Genomic DNA, 27588 nt, shown 5'->3' on the forward strand with positions numbered 1-27588 from the left:
CAAGACGGCCCCAACTTCCACTTCTCTCAGGAGATCCTGTCTGTTGACAGGCAGCAGATCCAGGAGGGCATTTCTCTGAGTCAGCTCCCTTAGGAGCTGTTCCATAAAGTTGTCATCCAGGTTTTTTAGGAATCTTCTGGACTGGGTTGTACCACTGTGAGATGCTCCCAGTTAATTTATGGCAAGTTGAAGTCCCCCTTAGGACGAGAGCAGTTGATTTGGAAGTGTCCCTTAGTTCCTCAAAGATAGACTTGAGGGTTTTCACAAGCTCAGGTTCAACTGATTCATCCAAAAAGATGCTGGAAGAGGTAACAGAAAAGGCAGGGTTGTTCTCCTGATCTCATTCTGCCAGCTCTCTTGATTCATGGACTCTCCCAAGATGTCCAGGCTGTGTCTAGGACAGCACTGAAGCACACCCTGCAGATTGCCTCTGCCCTTGTTTTGTGACCGAGCCCAGGGCTGGGCTCTTCCTTGCTGTCACCCACCTGGGGGGCCCGGCACAGAGGGTCTGGAGGGTCCAGAGGGCTGGGGCTGGCTGCCCGGCCAGCTGGGCTGCTGCTCCTCTGCTGCCCACAAAGAGGGCTCCTCCTCCTTGTTTGGTGAACAAAAAGCTCACCCACCTCAGCACAGATGCCGTTTTTCTTGACACAAGGCACCTCTCGGCATGGTTAGGCTGGCTGAGGTGGGTTGAGGACATCAGAGTTCAGCCCTTGTGATGCCACCCTTACCCCTGAAGCAGAAAAATGCTTCAAACACAACAGCTTCTGTTTCAATTAGCAGCCCAGGGCTTCCTGTCCCCGTCCTGTCCTTGTCCCTGCATCCACCCCTGGAGAGTGGCAGACCTTCCACACCCCTCTGAGGTTGCTGAGATCTGGTGGCTACCTGAGCCAGCCCAGAACTGCCTCTGCACAACATTCCTGGCAGTGCAGGACTGGGATGCCTTGGAGTATGTTCCTGATGGGGCTGCCTTTAAATAGCAGAGAGCTGAATCAAAAAAATAACACAGTATTTGGCAATTTTCCTAGTGGGCACCCAGCCAGGCTGCTGTGCAGGCTGCTCTGATTGCCTCCATCAGTCTCCATATGGATTAGTGTTCTATGTCCTGACCTGCTGAGGATTAGCCTTGCACCAGAGAGATGTCACTGGGCCAACTCCGCAGTATCTTGCCAGATTTCAAGATGACATCAAGTTAAAGTGAATGTTTGCAAAGTCCCTTGCCACGTTTCGAAATGCTTTCTCCTCCTTCTTGGGCTGATCTGACATGCAAACAAGTCAGCTCTGCAGATTTGATGGTGCTGCAGCACCACAATACTCCTGCTTCAGTGGTGTGTTTCTCATGACTGTTTTGGTGTTATGTGCCTTAAAAATCCATGGGGAGAGCAGAAAGTGGGATGAACAGAGCTGGGGAAGCTCTGGATGCTTTCCCCATGCTCTCTGTAGCCATCTGGTAAATACAGGGGACTATTCAGAAAATGACTTTGCAAAGGGAGTTCATCAGCAGTGGCTTAGTGCTGCCTCCCGGGAGCCTCGTGGCTGAGCCCTCTTGGGTTGTTAATGGGGGCATCCTGTAGGAAGTGGTGCCAGCACCAAACCTATGGGCTCAGCTCTGGGCATGGCCCTGCTGGTGTCAGCCCAAGGACCAGAGGTTTCCCAGGAGAGCACTGGAGCTTCAGTGGTAACATGAGGCCCTGGGGGATTTGCTTTCACAGAAAGCTTGGCCTTATCCCCCAGCTCTTAGAATTCTGTTTATGCCCTGAAATACGAGGATCTCCCTCTTCCAAAAAGCATTTACTGGGTTTTATATCTCTCTTCCAAAAGGCATTTACGGGGTTTTCACATTTACAGTCATAAATCTTGCTCCAGATGTTTGCACAGATTACTTTGCTGTCAAGAAGAAAAAGTTATTCTGGGCAAAACAGGTCGTGTGGCAACAGGCTGTTAGATAATTCCTGCAGGCTGTTAGTTAGATAATTCCTCTGGATTGAGCAACTCTCCTCCATAATATTTTTAGTCGAGGCTGGAAAGTGCCTCTTCCCCTTGGCTCTGGCTGTGCACTGCGGTCCCAGGAGATGGGCGGGAGGGGCTTGGAGGTGGTGCAAGAATCTTCCTGCCTGGGGTGAGGTGGCACAGGATGGGCCTGAGGTGGCAGCACGGGCTGTTCCCAGCGAGGGGGGCAGTGGCACAGCAGTGTGTTCCTGGTGGGGGGTGCCACAGACTGCAAGGGCATCGGAGGAACAGAGGCTCTCCTGCGGTGCCTGTGCTGTCTGGGAGGGCAGAGGATGCTGGGTGTCTTTGTGACTTTGCTCCTCACCTGTGTACGTGTCAAACAGGACCTGGGCTGCAGGGGAGGAGTAGGGACTTGTCAGGGGTGACATCTGCAGTGTCCTTAGCTGGGCTGTGGTCTCTGGGCAGACACCTTGCCAGTGCTGGGAGATGGGCCTTGCAAAGAGTGGAGAACACCAGAGAGTGGATGTAAGATTTGGACCTGTATGTACAGGTTTGCAAAACAAGACCCTCTGCATTGCAGTGACACAATGCAGTCGTTGTTTGCAGGGAAGAAAAGGAGGTGAAAAAGTCTTTTCAGAGTTAAACTTCAGAGAAGGAAAACCAGTGCATTTGTCTTCAAATAAAGAACAGCTGATTGCAAATGTCTCCAGTTGTTCTGAAATGAAGAGAGTGAATTACCCTGAAATTAGAAACAGGTGTGTGAGAAGTTACTTCATACAGAAGGAACCCATCTGTGTCCCAGCCACCCTTCCCAGTTCTCTGGGCTTTTACAGATGGTGGCTCCTAGTGGTTAGGAGGGGAGTCTCTGCACCCCCAGGAATTAGGATGAAGTGAGTGAGGTGAGCAGCTCATCCTCACAGGGAGCAGCAGCAGCCCCACGACCTGCCATGGCTTTTTGTTTCCCTTTTTGTTACTAGTGAACAGCATAAAGCAAACAGGGCTCACTTGTGCAGGCTCAGGCAACAGGGAATGGGCTCCTGCCCCAAAGAGCCTCCATGAACCAGGAAACTGCCCTGGCCACATAGTAATGTCCCTGTACCATGACTGTGGGGAGAGCTGTTGTCTGCAGCTCCCAGGCTGTGCTGCTCCCAGCCCATGCCAAGGCACGGCCATCCTGCAGACTCCTCAGTTTGTCACCTGGGCACTGGGGCACCCGCCTGCTCCCAGCTGGTGGGAGAGGCTCCCTCTCCATGTCCCTTCCCAGCAGTGCCAGGGCTGACAAATGCTGCTGAGGAGCTGATGGGAAACAGCACGGCTGCCTCACTGAGCAAAGCTTGGACCCCACTCACAGATCTCATCCATCCCCCTGCTCCCCTCCTGTGGGTGCCTGGGGGGACAGAGCAGGGTGGGGGAGAAGCCCATGTGTTGGGATGCAGCTCAAATCCCAGGGATGAGGAACAGGCTGGGGCTGGTGGGCACTGCTTCTGGCACAGGGGAATTCAGGGTGAGCTGTGCCTGACCCTGGAGTGTCCCTGGGGCTCAGGCAGCAGTGGTGCCACCTGCTCAGGCCCTTCACAGGAGAGGCCTGACCTTTGGGAAGATTTTGAGCTATTATTGTTGCAAAAAATGCTGTAGTTTAGACTAGGGAGGTGAGACAGGGCTGGAACAGGAGCTGAGGGGAGAGCTGGGGGGGCCATGTGGGTGCTCCTGGGGCAGCACTGGTCACTGCAGCCATACAGCCTCGGCCAGGCACTGGGGTGGCCCCGTGGGCTGGGCTGGAGCTCAGCCTGTTGCACTGGTGGTGGCTCGATGAGCTCTGGAGCATTCCAGCAACAGGCACTGTTGTCATAGGGCAGGAGTCAAATCTCATTCCCGCTCTCCATACCTCAGAAAGTAGGGTGCCCATTCCTGATTGATGTGAGCACCTGAAGAGGTTGAGGGAAGGGAATGTGGCCTAGTGCTCAGTGCCCCCGGCACAAAAATAACTCCAGGTAACCCAATTTCAGCTGAAGTTGTTTATTACTCGTCCTCCTCAATGAACTGCTGAAAGGGAAGATGGTGCTTGTGCTCCTTTGCATTTAGGTGTCATTGAGGTTTTCCTGGGTGTCCTTCACATGGGAAATGAGCTGGGGAGGGGGTGAGAAGAGCTGCTCTGAGGACAGAGTTAAAGGGTTTAGGAATGTCAGGTAGTGCAGGTAATGCCTGGGGTGTGGGGGCGGGTGATGATCTGCTCTGAAGGGGATGGTTCTGAGAAGGTTGAACGAAGGGTGTTTGTGCAGCCCTTGGGTGCTGTGAAAGGACAGGCCGGTGCTGAGCCCCGTGGGGGCTTTGCTGTGCCCCTGCACAGGGGGTCTGTGGTGGCAGAGGTGGCTGGTCCTGCCGGGCAGGAGCGGAGGGACCCGGGAGGGCGCCGGGAAAGCCACAGGCAGTGCCAGTCCTCACTGGCAGCAGTGGTGGAGGTGTGCAAGGGAGGTGGGGATTATTAAATCTGTGCACCAAAATTGGTGCATCTCTTGTCAAAGCTCATACTTTAAGGGGTTGAATTCAGCCTCGTCCTGTTAGCAGATTTCTGATGACTCCAAAGGGCTATTCCCACAGGAATGCAAAAAGCAAACCCTTGCAGGATGATAATAAAGGCCACGGGCTGGTTTCCCATGTGAATTGCCCATGGGTCTTTGAGTTGCACCTGTCTTTTATGGGCTGAGCCTGGTTTAGTTTGAAATGATCTGAAGAACATCAGATAAGTCCTGATCCAGTAAATGTGTTTATACTTGACAAGGAAACAAGTGATGAGTCAGGAAGAACAGTTCATTTATGGCTTGTCTAGCAAATGGGGCAGTGAACAAAAAAGCTGTGGTCTGGATCTGCATGGGCTGCTCTCTGAGTGAGAAGAGGGTGAGTCTGAGGTGCAGGTTAGTCTGACAATAAGTAGCTTCCGAATTTTCTGCAAGCCCCCAAAACCCGTGGCTGTGCAAGGTCCCCCTTGCAGGGAGTCACTGGTTCCAGTTCCCTCCTGGCTGGCTGTGGGTGCAGCCCAGGGAATGGGGTGGCATCAGACTCACCTGTAGAGCAGCAGCTCCCCTACCCCCGTGTCTGTAACCTGCAGCCAACAGACCCAACTGGTATTGATGGGTGGCACAAAAAGTAATTCAGCCACAAAAGGGCTTGTACAGAGTTGTAGTTGTACAGTGAGTCTGGGAACTGTGTTCGGCCAACTGTAGTTGAGTGTCAGGGCAGGAGATCAAACTGTGGGGTTTGGTGTTCTGGGAGAAAACCACCAAAAGCCAGGCAATAGATAGATGGATGACATTTAAAAAATGAGAACCCAACTCTCCGTATTTCAGTGCTTTTTAATTGCTCATTATTGTTTGCCTGTGCTGTGCTGCACTGTGCAGAGTGCCTGGGTTTTCAGTCTTCGAGGACTTTTCTCCTTGGAGGTCTTGGCCTAAAAGCCTCTGCTGTGTGTGGGCGAAGGGCAGCAGTGCAGGGCAGGGGTGCTGGAGTGGGGTGGAACAGCAGTGACCCAGCTGCATTTTGGGGAGCCAGCGCTCATGCAACGTCTGGCCATGAACCACTCCTGCAGCACCAAAGGCAGAACTGTACTGTTTTCCCAAAAGATACCAACTTCCAACATAAGTTTTTTTCTAGAGAGTGCACTGGGAAACCAGCACTGATGTGGTCTCCTTCTCCTCTTCTCCTCCTCTTCCCATCCCTCTCCCTCTCTTCTCCTCATGCCACTGCCCCTGGTGATACCGAAAAAGCCCGAGCCCATTTCTCCCACCAGTACCCAGCACCCATGTTCCGTTTCTCTGCTGTTGTAGGCAAACAGAAGTACCTGTGTGCCAGCCGGAACGACTGCACCATCGACAAGTTCCGACGGAAAAACTGCCCCTCCTGCCGCCTGCGGAAGTGCTACGAGGCCGGGATGACGCTCGGAGGTATGGTCAGGGTCCCCTCCCGGGTCCCTGCACATCACTTAGTGTGTGAGCAGTCAGTAAATGGCTTCAAAATGAGGCTGATGGAGCACGACGAGCTTCAGGAAGCATTTGCAGGGTTCTAACACCAGAACTGTGAATTTCACTAATTTCTGTTTGCATTTCAGAAAGCATTCTTTTCTCTGATTTCTAATGTTGTTAATCTGAAAAAATGTAAACAGCCAAGTGAGTTAGTTCTCACTCCTGGAGCCTCAGAGCAGAGCACTCCCCTCTTTTGACGGGATTTTTCCCAGCAGAAAGGGGCAATTTCTTGGTGAAATTACAGCCCCGGTGCTTTCCTTCGCTGGATGGAAGCCGTGCCTGTGTCCCTGGTGAAGGTCCTTGTTGCAGTTTGTCTCTGTTCCCAAACCTGTAGCCCTACCAAAACCTGACAGAGTGGCCATATCCAAAATCTGAGGTTTTCTGTGCAAAATCTGGAAACTACAGTGGGTGGCTCCACATTGAGCTGATTTGATGAAACCCTTCCCTGGGCCCTGGCACAGGTTGCCCAGAGAAGCTGTGGCTGCCCCAGCCCTGGAAGTGTCCAAGGCCAGGTTGGACGGGGCTTGGAGCAACCTGGGCTGGTGGAAGGTGTCCCTGCCCATGGCAGGGGGTGGAATGAGATGAGCTTTAAGGTCCTTTCCACCCAAACCATCCTGTGATTCCGTGATGTAGAGTGAGGAAGAAAATACCCTGGAAAAGGGGATTGAAGGACCTGCCCCCTGCTGGGAAGCCCTGGATTGAGGGGGTTATGGGGGAGGAACTCCAGCACAGCTTGGGTGGGCAGTGGGGAGCTGCTCAGATGTGCCAGTGTTTTGGGTTAAATGCTGACCCCATTGCTGGGATGGGCTGAGTCTCCGGGGGCTGCTGGGCTGCCACAACGCTGTCTTGAAGGACTTGTTACTGAAGTGGTTCTGATTTGTGGCTCACCAACGAGCAGAGGGTTTAGTTTTGTTTCTTCCCAATGGTCCCGAAAGGTAATGCAGTCCTAATCCCCAGTTTTTAGCTTATTTTTAAGTGCTTTTTCCTGGTGAAGTTTCCTTAAGTAGTAGAAGACATACATCAGTGTAACCTTCTTCTGCAGGACACACTGACAAAATTAATGCTAATATGAACACACACCCCCTTCTTTTTCCTTCAGCTCTTTGGGTCACCCTGACCTGTTCTGCCTGGTCTGTTTTACATTTGGTTTGGATGTCGGTATAAAGGCAATTGTTACAAACAGGCAGGCTTGTGATTGCCCACAGTAGCGTCTCCCACGGTGGAGGCAGAGCATTTGAAATTGCTCCCAGGCTCCAAGCAGTTGTTTTTAACCGCTGGTTAATTACCATCGCTGTTGGGGTACAGCCTGTGGCGGGGGAGGAGGAGGAGGTGACACACCGAATGCCTTCTGCCGGCTCTGCTCTGGCACAGGATGACAACATCTTGAAGCACTTCATTATTACTTGAGATCACTGTGACCTGCAAGCTGGAATCCATTAAACAGGATCTTCTCTCCTGAATGACAGCGTGGAGAGGGAAAAGACGAAAAAAACCAAACCACCAAAATAAAAAAAAAGAAAAAACCCCCAGTGATAATGCAATTTCTGTGTGCTTGGTCCTGCTGGTGAGCTGCCTGTGCCTACCGACCCACCACTCTGTGCCTGCTGCCTGGGCAGGTGCTGCAGGGATCCTGCCAGCCCCCGTGTGAGGTGCCGGGGGCTGTTCCCATGGGATGCCCCAAGCACCTGTGCCTGCAGCCAGAGCTGGCAGCTGTCCGTGCTGTAGGACATCAGGGCACCCCAGAACTGGGGCACAGTTCTTGTTTTGATGGAGTGCTGTGGGGTTCTAACAGGTATTGTTTGATGGGGTGCTGTGGGGTTCTAACAGGTATTGTTTGATGGGGTGCTGTGGGGTTCTAACAGGTATTGTTTGATGGGGTGCTGTGGGGTTCTAACAGGTATTGTTTGATGGGGTGCTGTGGGGTTCTAACAGGTATTGTTTGATGGGGTGCTGTGGGGTTCTAACAGGTATTGTTTGATGGGGTGCTGTGGGGTTCTAACAGGTATTGTTTGATGGGGCCACTGTGCCCTGTGGGTCCTGGCTTGGGACAAAATCTCCCAAACACGTGAAATTCCATTAATTTTGTTGGTGGTAGGGCTGGAAATCTCCTGTGGTAACAGCCGAAAGCTTATGAAAGCCCAGGCTTGAGGCACAGTTGTGTTTAGCCCTAATTCAGGTCCAGCTGCTGGGGGCAGAGCAGGGCTCCCATCTCACACACACGGTGGGTGTTGATGTGAGCCATTCCAGCCAGGGGGAATCTGACACGAGTTTTGCAGAGCCGTTGCAGTAGTTAATTATGATCAGTGTTGTGTTGAATGTACCTTTTTTTCATCATCTGCCCTTCATTTCCAGCAATTGGATCTTTATTACAACCTTGTTTGCTCAGTTGAAAAACAGAGTTTTATTGAATTTCTCTCCCTGCAGTGGATATTTGTTGGCTGTGACTCAATAACCCTTTTGCCTTCTGCACAGCCACCTGGGTGACATTCCTTACCTCCTTGCTCCAAGGTGTGTTGTCAAATCTTCAGTGTTCTCATGGCTCCTGCAGTTTGCCAACATCTGTTAGCACTTATCTGCAGACCTCGGTCTGTCTGTTCAGTGATCAGTCCTTTGTGTTCATCCCTATTTTCCCATCCATGCATTGCTATACAGACTGGTTGAGGAAAAATGGTTAATTCTGGTTTGGGGATGAATGTAGACATTTACTAGCAGAGAGCTGTAAGCCACCCTGGTAAGAAACAAACCTGTCTGATGTTCAACACTTATACTTGCCTTTGAGATGTGTCATTGGGGGGTTGCAATCATTCAGCAATACTGTCTGATTTTATATCCTTTGAGTTCTTTTCATTCACATGGGCCTGATTGACTCAGATCTCTTAAAGGTGTCTGCTGCACCAACAATGTTGTAATTATCAACTAAAATTATTGTGTCAGATAAGACTGATAGCTTGACAGGTTCAGGTTTTGACAAGCCACATGTTGAAGTTCATAAAAATTTCAAAGAACAGGATATAAGTCAAGTCCCGTTCAGCTCTTCTGTGTCCTGCCTGCAGCTGAGCTCAGCATGTACTGCCAGGGGCAGGATGTCTCCATTATTGTCAGTGCAAAAGCAGCTTCTTCCAAGTCCCCAGAACTTGCTTGAGTCCTGTCATTCACAAAAAATTGGTTCTGGAGCCCAGAGTGCTCCTCCCTCAAGGCTTCAGAAGTGCCTGCCAGGAGGGCAGTTGTTCGAACTGTGCTCCCCGGGGGTTCTCGCACTGGTGAATATCTTATTGTGACACCATGTAATTGTGTCCTTTAAGCTTTTTTCCAAATCCATACGGTAGTTGCCCGGTGAGCCCCAAGCCAGCTCGCATTGGTGCTGCAGGGGGTTTGGGGCGATGCTGTGCTGCAGCTGCACCTTGAGGCTCCTGGGTGCTGCTGTCCCCCGTCCCTGGTGGCAGCTGAGCAGGAACACCCCCTGTTACAGGGTTCCTCCCACCTTGGCTTGAAGAAATGCAGTGTAGAGTTCTGCCCAGCTTAGCTCATCCTAGGAAAAAAACATTACAGATGTCTTCAATTCCTATTTGTCTATTTCTGTTTTTGTTTCCGGTAGCTGCTGAGTGGGAGCTACCACCACAAAGAGGTTTGGCACAGGTGCTGAGTATAAACCAGTCTTTTCCTCTGAAACTTTTTTTCACCAGGTAGCTCATTTCAGTGAGCTGTGGGACAGCTGCTCCTGGAATGGCCAAACCCCAATAGCGCAGTTATCACACCCTAGCACAGAGGGGTCTGGTTTGTGGCTGCAATCTCAGAGCCAGCACGGTTGGTCCTTGCTCTCTTCTTACTTCACTCAGGATTTTTTAACACTAGATAATTAAATCTTAAGGAAAACCCCCACATTTAAACCAAACCATATCTTATACATGTGGGTTTGGCTTGGCTCCATTCACACCCAGGACCCGGGGCACTGGTTGTTTCTAAACCCCAAAAGGTTGTCCAGCCCTGGCACAGCTGCCCAGGGCAGCAGTGGCATCCTGGGGGGGTTTAACAGCCCTGTGGATGTGGCACTTGGGGACATGGGTTACTTGTGGCCTGGGCAGTGCTGTGACTTCAGGAGGGGTGGGAGACAGGGCCCTGCCACCCGAGCGGGCGGTGGCCGGAGGCCGTCACGCTGCCCTGTTTTCCTCTTGCACTCCTTTATTTTTGTTACTCATGTCTCCTCCCTTTTTACAGAGCAGCCTGTCTTCATTGCCCATACACCAGATCATCTAGAGTACAGTGCTTAGAGATCAATGTTTGCAGTTGATTTACAGGGCTGCGCTTTGACTTGACATTTTTATGTCTCGCTGCTTATTTTTCTAATTACAGCTGAAAGGAAATTCAAGATAAGTATCATGTAATGAAGGAGCCAAACCCCTCCGAGGACAACTGGTTTAATGTCGTATTCCCTGCTTGAAGGAAGCCATGGACTTTTGTTCTCTAATTTGTGAGGGTTTGGAGTTGGTGAGGGGTGGCAGTAGCAGCCCACCTGTGCCAAGCACTGTCACACAGGTATCAGTGAGGGGAACACAAACTCTCCAAGGGCTCTGGCATTGCCTCTGGAGCACTGGTGTGCCTTGCAGGCAGACCAGCAGCTGTGGTTAAGAGCCAGCTGTGTGGGAGGAACACTTTGTCATGGTGCCATGGGCACAGTCGCTGATGGGGCTCATGAAGCAGAGTGATGCCACCTCTGCCCAGGTCTGCTCCCCATGGTTTAAGGCCCTGGAATTGCCTGCTGGCTTCTGAAATGTGTTTTTCATAATATATGTGTGATATCTGGGAGAGCCTGGATGTGGGGGAGCAGGTGTTGCAAAGAGAAGGCTTTTATCTCAGTTGCATCCCACTTTCACTTTGGCCTGGAATGGAACAATCCCACTTGGGTATCCAAGTGCAATCGCTTTTTTCCCTAGAACATGATCATGTGCTGAGTTTATCTTCTTGTGAGCAGTTGAGTCAGTCACCTCTTCTCACTTTTCCCTGGATGATCTCTGTGTTTATGTGGGAGTTGGAGACCAGTCATGGCTGAGAATGTAAATGATGCTGGTTCTTTTCCATGTTACATTAACAAGGAAATAGATTTTGTCGTGCAGTGTGTGGTCCCCTTGTCCTTAGGTGAGGGCTGCAGTGCCGGGGCACTCCTTGGGCAACGTCCACTAAGGGAGGAGCGGCTGCTGGTCATCACTTTTCCTTTCCTCGTAACTATAAGTGGAGCCAAGAAGCCTCAACCTTTTTTTTTTCTTTTAATTTTTAAGTCTCACACTAAACCATGTACTTCCCACAGCCCGCAAGCTGAAGAAACTGGGTAACCTGAAGACACAGGATGAGGTGGAGGCAGGCAGCTCATCCAGCCCCACGGAGGAGCAAGCTCCCAAGCTGGTGATGACACGCATCGATGGCTACGAGTGCCAGCCCATCTTCCTCAACGTCCTGGAGGCCATCGAGCCCGGCGTGGTGTGTGCTGGCCACGACAACAGCCAGCCAGACTCCTTCTCCAACCTGCTGACCAGCCTGAATGAGCTTGGGGAGCGGCAGCTGGTCTACGTGGTCAAATGGGCGAAGGCCCTGCCAGGTGAGGAGGAAAACAAACAAATCCCCTCCTTTTCCAGTTCCAAAGCCCCCATCTGCATTGGCAGAGTGCAAAGGGAGTGGTCTGCAGCCCGTGTGCCACCTTCACACAGCTCCTGGGGGAGTGCTCCATGGGCACTGTGAGTGTCCCTCCCCGGGCAGCAGCCACAGCACTGGGGGTTGTCTGGGGGGCTGGTGACGGGAGGGGGGGCTGGGGGTGATGGAGGATATCGGAACTTGTGCTTTGCCTTGTGACAGCCCCCGGCCCGGGCTACCAGGTGGGCACGGGGCACTCGCCCCCGGGAGGCTGGTGCTGCTCAGAGTCCCGCTGTCCTCCCCGTCTCCCAGCTCCAGGCTGTGTCCTCCAGCCCTGCAGAATTCCCCTCTAAACAAATATTAGCCCTGTCCCATGACCCACCTGAAGTGGTGAAAGGGGTAAATTCCACCAGCTAATTAATTGGAATATGGCAGAAGAGCAATGCAGGATCCCAAAGGGCTCTTTCCCGGCAGTCACTTGGGTTGCCTGTGTGATGGCCTGGTGGGATATATTTACGATTCCTTTGGAGTGGTGCTACAGGCTGGGAAGTTTCTAGATGCCGGTCAGCAGGTGCAGTAAATGGAGCATCCCAATGACAGATGGGTTCACTGAGCCAGGTATGTGCAGGGTCACTGGGTGGTGACACACGGCCTGTTCTGTGTTGTAATCCTGCAACCGAGTGAGTGGGATTGCAGAGGGCTGAGCTCACTCTGGGCACAGCAGGATCCAGTTCACCTCTGAGCATCTCTGAGACTGGGGTGTGGGGCTGGTTCCTAATGCCTTCCCCATCCCAGCCTCACTCTGCAGGGAACACTGCAGAAAAGAGGGACCCCACTCCTCATGTGCAGGGTGACACAGCCAAAGGAGGAGACCGAGACACAGTAAGTTTACCACTCTGTGTCAGACCCTGGTGATGAACTGTGGTCAGGTGTCTGATGTTCCCAGGAGTTTAGCAGCACCCTGGACTGGTGATGCCAGGGGGATGTTGGTCTGAATACCCTTAAATGCAGAGTAGCCCATTCTGTTTCTGATATTCTTAAGTCACTTGGCTTGTAAAACCAGGGACAAATCGTGCTTTCTCTTTGGCTTATGTATGCCAGCCATCAAGATCAGACACAGAGACACCACCAAAGCCACCCTGGGGCTGAGGCCCTGCAGTAGTGCTGATGGAAAGGAAGAGTGCTTTGGAAAACATTTTCCATCTTAACCACCCCATTAAGAAAGGGTTTTACTCTCCTGAACTGCACCTGATGCTGACCCCTTGGTGTGTGGCTGTGCCAGCTGCTGCCCCACTGACCCCCGGGGCCAGCACCCACTGTGCCAGGGCAGCATCTGGGCAAGATTCATTCCCCTGCTGTTTGGCTTTGAGAGCTCCCCAAGCCACAGAGAGCCTTGCCTTAATGGATTGTAATTATACACAGGAGATGTTAAATTGCTTTAATATTTGATTCAAAAAATGTATTATTGTCTTTAAACTCAATTATATTTGCCTATTTACAATGTCTGGAAAAAAGCAGTGTTGGAGGTGGTGTAAACATGCCAGGGATTTAACTCTGAACTGCCATCTGGGCATAGGAAATTTGAATTTAGTTGCTATTTTTGTCTCTCTTGCAATGCAGCCGAGGTTTCCGTGCTCATTTCCACAGTCATTAGATCCATGCAGTGTGTATTGGACAGAAACCAGAGTGTCTGTGGCCATGGGGTGAGGCCTCAGGGTTACCTGCTGGCTCTGAGCATCACATTAAAATCCAGCTACTTAAATTTGGTGAAGTCCTAATGGGACTTTCTCCCCTCCTTGTGTCCAAAGTCCCCTTTCTCCCCTTCCAGGGGCAGGTCTGTGCTTGGCTGTCCCTGATTCCCAGTCAGAGTCAGAGCCCTGGGCTGCCGGCCTTGCAGCTGTGTCACCACTGGCGTGTGCATGTCCCGGGACGTGCTGAGCTTGGGCTGAGAACTGACCACCTTGTCCCAGAGGAGCACTGCAGGAGAGTGGAGTCTGCGTGGAAACAGTCCTGGGAACTGCAGGAACACAACATTAATTTGTAACATCCCTCCCTCATTGTTTATTAGGATTTCGCAACCTGCATGTGGACGACCAGATGTCAATAATCCAGTACTCTTGGATGGGCCTCATGGTGTTTGCTATGGGGTGGAGATCCTTCACCAACGTCAATTCCAGAATGCTTTACTTTGCTCCAGACCTGGTCTTCAATGAGTAAGTGTGAAACAACACCAGCCTAAGCCAGGCTTTGGGTCAGACCAGGTGACAAACTGAGCATCTCATGCTCCGACCTGCCCAGCCCAGTGTGGCGGGTCCCGTTCCCTACTCCAGCCACCCGTGGTGACCTCCAGCAGTGGGGAGGGCACTGTGATGCCTCTCCTGGTCCTTCGCCCTGCTCCCCCAGCCTTGTCATGGGCTGACTCCCACCAGGGCAGCCAGAGCTGCTGTGGGATGAAAAGCTGCTCCGTATGGACCTGTCTTTCTGCTAAAGGGTTTGAGTTCCAGTTTCCAGCTCTGTTGGGCAGCTGGAGAGAACAGAAACAGAGATAATGTGTATTATAAGGTCCTGCTGGGCTCTTCCTGATGTACCATCAGCTTAGAGCTGGGGAGGGTTTGCTGGCACTGAGGTAGAAGAGCCTGAACCTAATAACTAAGCACAGCACGAGGCAAACCCACACCTCCCTGGGAGTTCCAGCTTGGTCTTGGATCCCTCACGGATAGACATGTTTGGGGAATCATTGCAGTCGCTCCTCAGATGAACCCTGCAAGTCCCCAGTTCCATCTATTTCCAAAGAGGGTTGGTTGCACACAGGCATTTTGGAGAATGTTCCTGTCCTGCCTGCGGCATTGCTGGGACAGAGCTTGGGCCCTTGGCAGCGGGGATGTGCCAGGCGAGGGGGTTGCTGGGTCGAGGAGCGTGTCCTCCCCCCTCACACAGCTGCACTTTGGTCTCGGTGCCATCCACACCCATCTTGCCCTGCCAGGTACCGCATGCACAAATCCAGGATGTACAGCCAGTGTGTCAGGATGAGGCACCTCTCCCAGGAGTTCGGGTGGCTTCAGATCACGCCCCAGGAGTTCCTCTGTATGAAGGCTCTCCTTTTCTTCAGTGTTAGTAAGTACCCACACCCTTTCCTCCACAGAACTCCAGTACCTGCCACTGCATCACCCTTGAGGTGTCTGGTGCTTTCCCTGTGCCTGGACTCTCACCTCCCAGGGGGAGCTGGGAAGTTCCCTGCTTCAGCCTTCCTCCTGCTCTCCTGTTCCCCGCTCTCTGGGCTCCTCTCACTGTTTCCTTCCCATCCCACCCAGTTCCAGTGGATGGCCTGAAGAACCAGAAGCTCTTCGATGAGCTCCGCATGAATTACATTAAGGAGCTTGACCGTATCATCGCCTGCAAGAGGAAGAACCCCACCTCCTGCTCCCGGCGGTTTTACCAGCTCACCAAGGTCCTGGACTCCGTGCACCCGGTGAGAGAGGACAGGGAAATGTCCATCTATACACGTAAGAAACAATATAAGAAAGAAACTTTACAGTGAGAATGATCATTCCCTGGAACAACCTCCCCAGGGTCAGGGCAGCCCTATCATGGGGAGAGTTCAGATGCAGTTGGACAGGGTGCTGGATAGTCTCATCCAGGCTCCCTTTCCCAGGCAAGGTAGAACCTCTGCTCCATATCTTTCCAGTGAAAACGCTACACAGGGACTCATTTAACCCCCTCTCTTCCTTCCCCAGATTGCCAAGGACCTGCACCAGTTTACATTTGACCTGTTAATCAAGGCACACATGGTGAGCGTGGACTACCCGGAAATGATGGCTGAGATCATCTCTGTGCAGGTTCCCAAGATCCTGTCTGGAAAAGTCAAGCCTATCTACTTCCATGCACAGTGATCTTCCATAGGGACCCCCGAGCTGCCTCCCCCATTCCAGCCATCTCCTGCCTGTTATTTCTGCACTACTGTCCTGCAGTGCCTTGGGGAATCCCTCCGCAGTGGTGGCTGAGGGGACAGGCAGTGACAGACCTGCTGGGATTCCTGAGATTTCTGTTTTCCTGAGGTACCTCTGAACTGAACCCCCGGCCTCTGCCCAGCTCTGGCTGCTTGTGGTGATGGACAGGGACTGGCATGGAGCAGCAGGACCCCGCCTGCTCTCGTCTCTGTGTTTGTCACCATGACTCCAGTGGCCCAGGGCCACAGAAGAGTGGGAGAAGTGCCGGTAGTTGGTGGGTTTGGGGTGTTTTCTATACGCAGAACATGACATGAAGCAGGTTGCAGCTCCGCGTTTGGCTGTGGGTGATGTTACCGGCCTCCTTTGGGATGTTTTGTTTGCATTACGGTGCTGGGAAGCAGATGAGTTCAAACATTGCAGCAGAGAAACAGAGCAGAGCTGGAGGATGAGGTGAATTTGCGGCCGAGGAGTTCCCAGGCCCTGGGGCTGCCGTGGGATGTGTCTGGCCAGCCCAGCCCCGGGACCTGCCTGCGCCGCCGGGACACAGGCGATGGAGCGGATGGGCTGCAGCCAAAGGCTGCCGAGGAAGATGACCTTGGAAACCCCCCAATGGCAGCTGGCTCCTGTTTTCCACCTAGGATGTTTGTGCTACAGCCTGTCTGGGTCTCAGTCTGCCCCGCAGGCCCCCCGGTGCTCGGCAGTCAACATTCCCATCCTTGCCAGCTGCTGCTCCCTGACAAAGCCGAACCCACCTCCAGAAGTGCCTGATGCCCTTGGAGCTCCCACCTGCCTGGCCACCCTGGGCCCCTGCAGCCCCTGCCCAGCCCCATGCCTGCTCTGCGGCTGCCGCTCTCCACAGACCCTGGATTCCTGCTGCGCTCCTTCCCTTCGTTTGTCCCAGCTCTTGTTTGCAATGCTGTGGAGCCAAGAGGGGGCCAGGATCTGCAGGGCCTGTGGAGCCACGGGACTCCTCCATGAATCCCATCTGTGGAGAAGCGGCTGTGGGAACCGGCCGGTGCCACCACGGTGCTTTGGGGGACTGGAAAGGAAGAACCAACCCTCATGTACTCACTGTCCCACGTACATGGTGCCACACACACCATCACACACACACTGTCACACCCTGTCACACACCGTCACACACACACTGTCACACACTGTCACACACTGTCACACACACTGTCACACACACACCATCACACACACACCATCACACACACACTGTCACACCCTGTCACACACACTGTCACACACTGTCACACACTGTCACACACACTGTCACACACACACCATCACACACACACCGTCACACACACACTGTCACACACTGTCACACACTGTCACACACTGTCACACACACTGTCACACACACACCATCACACACACACCATCACACACTGTCACACACTGTCACACACCGTCACACACACACTGTCACACACTGTCACACACTGTCACACACACTGTCACACACACACTGTCACACACACACTGTCACACACACACTGTCACACACACACTGTCGCACACTGTCACACACACTGTCACACACTGTCACACACACACTGTCACACACACACTGTCACACACACACTGTCACACACACACTGTCGCACACTGTCACACACACTGTCACACACACTGTCACACACACAGTCACACACACTGTCACACACACAGTGTCACACACACAGTGTCACACACACACTGTCGCACACTGTCACACACACTGTCACACACTGTCACACACACTGTCACACACACACTGTCACACACACACTGTCACACACACACTGTCCCACAGTCACACACACTGTCCCACATACACTGTCACACACATTGTCCCACATACACTGTCAGACAGACACACATGCACACCCCCTACCCCCACCTCACATGCACCCCTGTCCCCAGCACACACACAGTGGCCACACCAGCATTCTCTGCAGTATTCCAGCTCCCCCTTCCTGCACACCCCAAGCCCACCAAACCCCCTGCTCAGCCCTGGCCAGGGCTGTCACTGACCAAGGCACATACAGGCTCGTGCCAGGGTCACACATCCCACATGACACAGTCTGGTGCTACCAACACAGACATCTGCAAGGGCTCCTTGTGCCAGCACAGGCAAACAGCAAACCATGAGCCCACCCAGGGCACTGAGCCCCCCAGAACCCTGTGCCCACGCAGATCCCTGTGCTCACCAGGAGCCCTGAGCCCACTCATAGCCCTGATCCCCCTGTGTCCCTGTGCCCACCCAGAGCCCTCTGCCCAGGTCTCCAGGCAATGTCCTTGTGGTGCAGCTGCTCCTTTGCAAACTCACAGTAAAACAAACAATTTTCCTGATACTTTCCAACCTTTTGATGGGATTTTCATTAAGGGAAGGAATAGGGGAAAAAACCCTATTGAAGGGAAGGATTTTTCTTCAAGCGTTTGCAATGGATTTCCTTCCCCTGCTAGATACAGCTCTGATCCCACTTGTCCTGCTGAAATCCCTCATGTAGGTGGCAACAGAATCCATGGATGAATGTCCTGGCTGGCAGCCAGCAAGATGCTGCTCTTGGAGGCTTCCCCAGGCCAGAGGGCTGCCAGCCCAGTGCTTGTGTGAGCTACAGATACGTGCAAATGAAACGGTAAAAAAATCCTGCTCGTGCATCCCTGTCTTCTGGAACATTCCCAGGCCCTCAGTGAGCAGATGGGTGGTGATGCCCGATCCCTGTCATCAGCTCAGGATGGCTCTGAGCAGTTGGAGCAGCTTCTTGGGAGAGCTTTGTGCTTAGCACAGGCTCATGTCAGTGAAGGTTCTGTTGGTTAATGAGTGTGGAGGTGTCCTTCTGCTGGGAGACCGGGAGGGACCTGACAGGGATTTGCCCATCCTGCTTGGCTGGTGGAAGCACCATGCGAATGAAAAGTGGTGGTGGGGAATGGGAGGATGATACTGCCCCTGTGTCACCTGCCCCCGGTGTGTCACCTTCCCTCGTGTCACCTGCCCCACATGTGTCACCTGCCCTCATGTGTCACCTGCCCCATGTGTGTCACATGCCCCACATGTGTCACCTGCCCCGGGTGTGTCACCTGCCCCAGGTGTGTCACCATGTGTGTGCAGCTGCTCTGGCCGGCGGGTGCTGAGCAGGGCAGCAGGTCATGGGCAGCACCCCCAGCCCAGGGCAGGGGGGCAGGTGGGGGCACTGGAGTCATGTTCTTTCTCTCTTCAGCACCACAATTTCAACTTTTTCATTCAGAAATTGGGTTCTTGTAGTTACCAGGAGATGTGGGAGCCAGGACCTGCAGCACCTGTGTGTGTATTTGCTGGGGGAATGAACACTGTTTCCACCTGGATTTTCTTGGGCTGCTGCAGGAACTGGAGAAGAAAAGACCTAAGAAATACCAAAGTGCAGCTCCTGCCATGAATCTTTGTGCTTTGTGTTTTCTTCTGCATTTTCTTGTCCACTTTTGCTTTAATAAAGCAAAGAGAATTTCACTGTGTTCACAGTCCCACAGAAGCTATCCCTGAGGCTCCTCTCAGGGTGGCCAAGCCCTGGAGCAGGGACCCCCTTGGTGTTGCAGCAGGGAGCCAACCACATCCACGTTCCCCTGCAGACTCTCTGGCTCTGCTCTGGCTCATCTCAGAGGTGTGGGGGCTTTTGGGCCGGCTCAGTCTGAGTCAGAGCTCAGACCATCAGCTCCTGCCCAAGGCAGCAGATGGAGGACAAGGGACACACACTTGGCATCTCCCTGAGAGCAGTGTTGTACATGGCTGGGCCCAATTCCATGACAGAGGGTGCAGAATAAGGGATGCTGCCTTTAGTGAAGGCAGGAGAGACTCTTCCTCAGTCCTGTGTCATGCCAGAAGGTGGGATCAGGCAGTGCAATGGCATGTGGCATTCCCAAGGCAAACCTGTGCCCTCCTGAGCCTGTCAGGTTCCTGCCAGCACCCCCTGCCTCAGCAGGGAGCTCGCCTCAGCAGGAGCGAGAGCTGAGGCAGTGACTCTCCACTCAGAGAGGCCATGGATGAGTGGAGAACTGGCAGCATCCATGTGCTGTTGCCATAATGTTCAAGAGGCTCTTTGTGCTCAGCTCAGGGAACAGGGCCCTCAGTCACGGCCATCAGGCTCAGCCAGGGAGGCAAATCCCGCAGGACCACTCACTGCTCTGAGCCCTGCGGGGCCGGGGGGCCGTCACTGTGCTCTGTAGGGATGCTGAGGGGTACCCCAGGGGTCACCAGCCCCCTGGGCAGTCCGAGAGCTGCTGCCCTCACAGTCCTCATGGGGTCCCTCCCCTTGCTGAGCTCTCACCTTGGATGTTTCAATAATATATGCTAAAGATATCTGTATCTATGTAAAATAAAGGTGTGGCCCATTTTCTGTCACTAAAGATATTTATTTAGTGTGATGCTCTGAGAGAGCACATTGACGCACTGAATGCTCTTCAAGAAATGAGTCAGAATGTACCAATTTAGTAGAAACTTCTAATTTAATTATTTTTCTGGCGGAGTGCTGCCCAGTTTGCAAAGGTCCTCCCTTTCATGGCATGCACAGAGCACATACTGGAGTAGGCTGCTGTCGGTATTGGCTCCTCCAGGTTTCCTGTGGCTGCTTGTGGTTAGGCAGGGACGGTGTTTGCTCTTGGGGAACGATGGAATGTCCTTTGTTTTTGTCCTCTTTGACTGCACAAAGTGTCCTCGCATGTTCAGGCAGAATCCTGGGATTACAGAGAGGTGTTTGTGCTCTACCTGTCTCCAGACCTGGGGCAGGCAAGGTGCTCCAGCCCCTCCGGGTGGGTTGCAGCCTCCCCATGCCCAGCGGTGCCTGCTCGCCCCCAGCTCATTCCCTGGGGCAGCAGAGGGACCCTGTGCTTGTGACTCACAGAGAAAATCTCTGCACCCACATAAACCCTCAGCAAGTGGATAAAAGCTGCTCTCTGTGCTGGATGTTTGGTGTTCTGTGGCAATTTTATGCTGTTTCTCTTTGTTAACATGTCTGTAATAATAAGAGTTCTCAATTTGATTTATTTCATTTTCTTTGTATTAAGCCAAAAAGCTCCTTGCTGGTGCCTTTTTGCCTGGGGGCCCCTCCCAACCCGCAACTGTGTTCCTGGGAGGAACAAAGGGCAGTGTCTCCAACTGTTCCTTCCACCAGAGCTGAGGGAAAGTGGGAAGCCAATGCCTCAGAATTGGCAGAATGAAAAGAACCAGAGGCCTTGGAATGGCAGAGACTTTGGGGTACGTTGCCGGTTCTTTCCCGGGGCGTGGCTCCAAGATGAGGGCTGAGCACGACACTGGGACACCTTGGCCCTGTCTCAGTGGGACTGGGGCTCTCGAGGCCCCGTGATGTGGGCACAGCACACGCAGCCTGGGCCGGCCCCACTTGGAATCACAGGGGCCAGATTATTGCACCTGAGGGCAAATCCTCTAGAAAAGGACGAAAGGATGTTCTTAGATTGCTGCTACAGCTCTTTGATTTTTTAATTGGAACGGAATGCATTGGATAAGGAAAATAGACCCTACAGTGTTCTGGTGCCACGAGGGCCAGAGCACAGTGACAGACGCTGCCGGGGCCGGCGGGATGCAGTGCAGGATGCCCAGGGGACAACTGAGTCTCAAGTCCCTATACAGGACTGAAGGTCATTTACTTGTGTAACCAAAGAGAGGAGCCTGTCTGGCACTCAGGTAAAGACAAACCAATGACACCGGGCTTGGGGTAAATGAAAATTCTCCTTTTTGGCTCTGTCAGCCATGCCTGGGTCTCATGCGAGCCCTCGGCTCTGCCACAGGGCGGCCCCTCACGCTTGGTGTTCAGCTCTTTTTGTAATCTGAAAATTTGCTGTTGTTCTGAGTCCAATAAATGCAGAATCTGGTTTGCTGGAGCTCTGCCCTCTGCCTGCCTTTGGCTTTTGTGTTGTTTTTGTGCGTGAAATCGCTGTGGGTGTGACAGCTGTCAGCGAGTGAAGGCGCCGGGAATCAGTGGGTCATTTGTCAGTGGATAAGGCTGTACATTGGGTCGTTGTAGGCTTTTTTCACAGTCAGATTTCGCTATTAATCACATGTCTGAACTGGTAATTCAGTTACAGAATTGACTAATCCTTTCATATATTCCTCTTTGGGTCTTTTAAATTGAATTTCATTTGATTAATGTACTTCTCAAAACAAGAAGCTAATAAAGGCCAGTGTCCTCCTCCTTTTGTTGTTTTCGGTAACTTTATGAGTAATTGTAAATCCATTCTGCTGGAACGTCTTTATAAAATTGACCTGTGCTCTCTAAGTAATAAAGAAGATGCTTATCATCCACTTGTAAATTCAAGGCACAGATGTGAACCCCGCTCAGGGCCAAGATTTGATTAACTGAGACAAAGCAAAGAACTTGGAAAAAAGCCACCCTCATCAGGCCACAGATAAGTGACAATGCCTGGTGTGTAACTGCATGGCAGTTCCACACACCGTGCCCCAGGAGATGAAGCACAGAGAGCTGAGAGCACAAAAGCCTTGACATCAGGGTTAGTCACATGCAGGGAATCTGGTCCCATCCCTCACTCTGAGACACGGGGAAATATTGATGTGTTATTTTCAAAATTTGCCCTTAGTGGACACTGGGAAGGCCATCACTGTGCTGGGCTGTGGTCGTATCTCGGGTACCTGATGGCATGTCAGCCCCAGTGTCACCTGCCAAACGCTCACTGGCCACCAACGTCCAGAGGAACACACAGGAGTCACTGGTCAGTGCATTATGGGTGATCCACTGAGGGTCCCAGTGCCTCGGTGGCTACACATTCCTGGGTTTACACCAGCCTTGGTCTCTGGCAGCCCCGGACTTGTGTGGCCTGAACAGTCCATGGGAGGACAGCAAGGGAACCAGTCCGAGGGTTGCCAGGTTTGGGACTGCCAAAGGGCAAATGCACCTCACTCAACTCCTTCTTCCCTGTTATGTTCCAGCTGTCTCTGCTGTGCATCCTGCATCCTGCATCCCACACCCCATATCCCATATCATGCACCCTGCATCCCCCATCCTGCATCCCTCCTTCTGCATCCCACATCCTTCATCCTGCATCCCTCCTTCTGCATCCCACATCTCACTCCCCACCACCAGTCACCAGGACCTGCAGGTCACTGTGGAGCTGCTCCCGCCCGGACTGTTCCGAAGCACCGGAGCCGCGGGGCCGGGCAGGGCGGTGACAGCCACTGTGCCAGCACCGAGGCTGAGCCACGTGCCAGAGGGTTCCAGAGCTGCCTTTGGAGATGCCTCTGCTCCCCAGCAGAGTGGCACAGGGCTCTCTGGAGAAAGTTCAGTTACCAGAAAGAAGAGGAAAACTGAAAACATGGAAACATCACGAAAGCCCCAAAATGGCCCCGTGCTTTAAGGCCGTTTGCTTATCCTTGTCCTCAGAGCAGCCAGTGGGAAATTTTTAGAACAGAAAAGTGTTCTGTTTCCTAAACTGATGACGAACTGTGTCAAACAGCCCTTTGGGCAGCAGTTCCCCTCCCCAGGGGCCCACGAGCGCCAGCACTGTGACCCCACTGAGCTGGCAGCCAGCCCATGTGCCTTCCAGGCTGTCAGGGCTGTGCCCACGCTCCCAGGAACGAGCTGGTGGCAACCACAGCCCTCAGCGGGGTCACGGTGACTCGGGTGCCCTGACATGAGGGACGTCGGCCAACACTGGGGCTTTCTCCGTACCCAAAATCGCCACCGCCTCCGCCCGCCGGCCGTGGGCAGGCGCCGAGGGGAGGGCGAGCAGGGCCCGGCGTGCCCCATGTCCTGTCCCCACTAGAGCAGAGTGACCACAGTGGCACAGTGGGGTGGCACGGTGAGGTGACATGGTGCAGTGGCACAGTGCCGGGGACAGCCTGCAAGGCCAAGTCACCAAAGGGAGCCAGGGTGTGCAGCACGCAGAGTGAGGGAGGACGGAGCTGTGGGAGGATGGAGTTCCTGTGGGTTTTCTTTGAGTCAACATGAGAATGGCCACGTTTTATACAGGATTTCAAGAATCTTCAGAACTTCTGCCTTGCAGGAGCCCTTAGGACCTCTGAGAGAGGTTGTTAAAGCACTTCTGAAAACACAGAGAATGAGAAACATCACAGCTTTTACTGGTTTTAAGGATCTCCTGACTGTTTAAACCAATCGTAGGATTTTTTGGCGTCCTGACCTGATTTACAGCTGTGTGTATGGGACAAGAAACCCACTGAGGACTGCCAGGAACCCACTCGGCACAGGGAGCTGCTCCCAACTCAGGGCGTCCAGGGTAATTGTGCAGTGGGGTGGGCCAGGGAGAGCTACAGAGCTGAAAGCTCTGATCCTGCAAGGAGTCCCACGTGGGTGGATTCCAGCGCCTTCATGGGTCTCTGTGCAACACATAAATTTCAGATGTCAGTGCTCCACTAAGTACATTTCAATTCTAAATTTATCAAACAGATGTGTCTGCTGCAGCGTCTTTGGCCTCTCCAAATTCTTCCTCTGAGAAGAACTCTCTGAGGCCCAGGCTCAAGCTTTGGAACTGCTTGTTTTGTTATCTTCTGTCTGTATAAAAAGCTACAAGGTTTTACTTGTGCTGGAAAATCATTTTCTTGCTCAGAATAAATCCAAATGTTTTCTGTAAGAAAGCAAACCAGGCAGCTGTGGGTTGGGAGACAAGGATTGTTGGGGCAGTGCCTTGGTGCTCATTCCAGTTCGTAATCACTTAATACAAGGGCTAATGGCAAAAAAACCCGTATAGTTTCCCAAATGCCGCTATTTTGAAGGCATCCAGCTTTGGAAAAGTACAGCTCCAGGAGAAAACATTTCAGAGAAACTAGGAGCCAGAAAAAACAAGCAGAAAAACCTCAAGCTGCTGCTCCAGCTGCACTGCATCCGTGCCCACCCCAGGAGTGCTCCGGCCCAGAACCAGGGCACAGCACAGCCCTCTGAGCCGGCAAACCCGGCCTCGTGCTGCCTGTCAGAGCCCTCGGCGAGGGCTGGGCTGGTACAAAATAATTGCAGGAGGATCCAAGAACAGCAATCAGCCCTGAGAAGTGTGGGTGGGAATGCTCCCCTGCTCCAGCTGGGGACTCTCATGGCCATGGGGGCAGCTCAGCTGCCCGTGTCCCCAGGAACAACCTCCTGCTCTGGCACCCTCCGGCGTGGTCACCTTGTCAGGCTTCTCCAGAAACCCAGACTCCAAAGCTAGATGCAAGATTCCCATTTCAGACAGAGAAAGCTGCTGTCTCCTGAAAGGGCTCACTGGTGAAGAAAAGCAAGGGGCCTGAAAAGCAAACACTGGTGCACAGTGTCAGTCATGAGGGGTGGGAAAACAGATGTAAGGAGAGGAAAAAGGTGCTGGATAGATGGAAAGAAGCCGGCGCTGGTCACTGCAAATCCGAAGCCTCAGTGACTCACAGCACAGGACACTGTCCTGGCATTGTGGCAGCACAGGAATATTCAGCCTCTGCAGGACAGCTTCTCCTGTCAGAAAATGCAGAAACCCGGGGCTGGGGACTGCAAACGCAGAGTGGGGCCGTGCAGAGCCCAGGGCACTCCCAGTCCCACGGACACAGCCCTGGGCAGCCTCCCTGGGGTGCAGGGCCAGGACCCCACTGGGGACCTGCCCGCAGAAAGAGCAGCAGCAGGGACAGCATTCAGGCACTGGAAAAAGAGGAACAAAACACACTGGGACGGTTCTGTTTGACTTCATGGAAATTTATAAACACTTGTAGCAACCTACGCTTGTACACACAAAAACAGCTCCCAGGCTGATGCCGGGGGGCTGCCACCCACATGGGGCAATCCCGAGTTCCCAGCTGTTGCTCCTGTGGCACTGGCAGCAGGAACTGTGCCCAGAGCAGCAGGGACTGTGCCCCTACGGCAGCAGGGATTGGGCCCCACAGCCTCCCTCACCCCCAGCCCCCCACCACTCCACTGCTGGTCCCATGTTCAGCTGCGACCACAGAGGCAGAAAAGCCAGCACAGACACACAACTGACAAAGGGCTTTAAAAGGACACCATGAAATATGTCTGCAAGAAGCTGCTTCCTCCCCACTGTTCACACTGTGAGACTGAAACTCAACTGCTCTCGGACCCCCTGCCTGTGGAGCCCGGCTCTGTCTCGGGGGTCTGTGCCAGGCAGTGGGTGTGAGCAGGAGGGGGATGTGACAGCCACTGCTCCTGCAGGACGGGTGCTGGGGGTGTCCCCTCCAGAGCCACCCATAGCAGAACCCTGGGAGCTTCCCAAACTGACAGGCTTGAGGGGTCCCTAAAGCACAGCCCTGAGCAGGGAAGGAAGCTGGGAAATGCTGGCCTTGTGTGTGGGAGCCACCAGCCTGACAGCCCTGGGACAGTCACCCCAGGAGAGGACGAGGTTGCCACTGGGCTGGTCAGAGCAGCTCCCTCTGACTTCACCTTCATTCTACTTGCTCCAAGACACCCGTCCTGGAGCTGCTGGCAAGGGGTTGCAGCAGGAGGGGCCCAGCACACCCCAAGGTGCCACTAGTGCCTGTGGCACAGTCTCAGCCACCACAGCACAAGGCTGGTTTGGTTTTAAAGCCTCTTTCACGTACCAGATCCAAAGAAGGGAGCAACTGGGGCACTGCTGAAGCTGAGGGAGCAGGAGCACCATGGACACGACGTGTGAGCACCAGCATGTGACATCCAGCAATAACAGACACAAGATCACACACGAGGCAAAGCCCCAGGAGACGGGAAGGATGGCGGAAGCATCCCATCGGAAAACCTGCGCCGGGCAGGACACAGCGCGCACGAGGGACGGAGCACCCGGGAAGCAGCTGGTGGAATGTTTGGCCACTCTTTTGGAATGCTCCCAGCACCTACAGAAAATCATTCATAATGGGGAAATTGCCTTTGGGCTGGCAGAGGAAGCAGGGGAGCCACAGGCTGCTGTGTATGGCCCCGGAGCTAGAGCTGCAGACAAGCCTCTACTGCTACGGGGGTGCACGGGGTGGTCCTGGCCAGGGACAGCTCCTGGGTCAACAGGCATTGCCCACAGGACCACTGCTGAGGGACAGACTGGGCATCTCAGATTGGAAATCAATAAACAAGAAAACAAGAAACTGGGCAGCTCTTAGAAAAATGGTGGGTTTGACCCACATTCAGTGAGTTTCAGATCCTCAGCACCTCTGTGCTGGCCCACCAGAATCACCCCAGAACAGACTTCTTGGTGTGCCTGTGGGAAGCTGATCTGGTGGGAGTGTGGCTCACACAGGAGGAGGAGGAGGAGCACCTGCTGCCCCCTTCCCCCAGCTGCACCCTTGGAGCTGCTGACGTGACAGTGCTGCCTGAGAGCCGACCCCGGGCAGGGCTGCAGCCCCACTCAGGCCAAGGCCCCGGCCCAGCCATGCCCGCTGCCACAGTCTTCCAGGACAGGGATGTGCTGATGCCCGGGAGATGAGGAGATGTCCCACAGAGCTGAGCACAGTGCTTCCCCCATCCCTGCCCAGCCTGCTCAGCACGGGCAGCGTTCCCAGGCACGGCTGCCCCACACACTGCAACTGCAGCACAGCTCACCATGCGAGGGACGCAAGCACAGAGGAAGGGACTTCTCAGGGCAAGGGGGGCCAACCCCAGCTGCCACTGCTCTGCCCTCGCACCCAAGCATGGGGCCTCAACCCCTGCACTGTCCGAGGTCACCTTTGTCAAGGCATTTCCCAAAAGTGAGCAGGTCAGTGGTGGCTCTTCTGTCCCTTCCACAGCCGGTCGGTGTCCCCCAGCCCTGCCCACGCACACATGGGCACTGCCACAGCCTGCGGGGAGGAGAGGTGGGAGGGCTGAAAACAGTTCAACACAGACGTGTGGGCAGGGCCTGCTCTCCATCGTGGTCTCCCTCTTCTAATTTCTTGAGCCACTTGTGGCTCGGAAATCATCGTCCAGTAAGAAGGCTGCTCTCCAGGGCACTGGGGCTGGCAAGGCTCAGCTGTGACTCCTGGGTCACAAGCACAGAAAGTCTCCTGGGTCCAGCTGGGCCGAGGTGCTTACAAAGCCTGGAAAAAGAAAACAAGCTCTTTGCTCTGCAGCAGCACAAATGCATCAGCGATGGCACAACCACTAGACTCCCACCACCCCATGAATGCTGAATTTGTGTTA

The 27588-nt window shown here is 53.5% G+C and overlaps 2 protein-coding genes across 5 annotated transcripts in view; one reads left to right on the forward strand and one right to left on the reverse strand.

Moving 5' to 3' along the window:
* The window catches only part of AR (androgen receptor), a 45212-nt gene extending 23507 nt beyond the window's left edge, over nucleotides 1–21705 (forward strand). Inside the window, exons 3-8 of the mRNA XM_064669525.1 lie at nucleotides 5769–5885; nucleotides 11266–11553; nucleotides 13654–13798; nucleotides 14569–14699; nucleotides 14897–15054; nucleotides 15320–21705. Of these exons, the coding sequence (XP_064525595.1) occupies nucleotides 5769–5885; nucleotides 11266–11553; nucleotides 13654–13798; nucleotides 14569–14699; nucleotides 14897–15054; nucleotides 15320–15475 (995 nt within the window). The 3' untranslated portion in view covers nucleotides 15476–21705. The remainder of the gene's footprint in view (nucleotides 1–5768; nucleotides 5886–11265; nucleotides 11554–13653; nucleotides 13799–14568; nucleotides 14700–14896; nucleotides 15055–15319) is intronic.
* Nucleotides 21706–25170: 3465 nt separating this feature from the next.
* Nucleotides 25171–27588, reverse strand: part of OPHN1 (oligophrenin 1) — a 51779-nt gene continuing 49361 nt past the window's right edge. For all 4 annotated transcript variants that reach the window (XM_064669521.1, XM_064669522.1, XM_064669523.1 and 1 more), the window contains one exon: nucleotides 25171–27485. The gene's annotated coding sequence lies outside the window, so the exon portion shown is untranslated. The remainder of the gene's footprint in view (nucleotides 27486–27588) is intronic.

This window comes from Pseudopipra pipra, chromosome 13 (assembly GCF_036250125.1).
Source record: "Pseudopipra pipra isolate bDixPip1 chromosome 13, bDixPip1.hap1, whole genome shotgun sequence".
NCBI classification, from domain to species: Eukaryota; Metazoa; Chordata; class Aves; order Passeriformes; family Pipridae; genus Pseudopipra; species Pseudopipra pipra.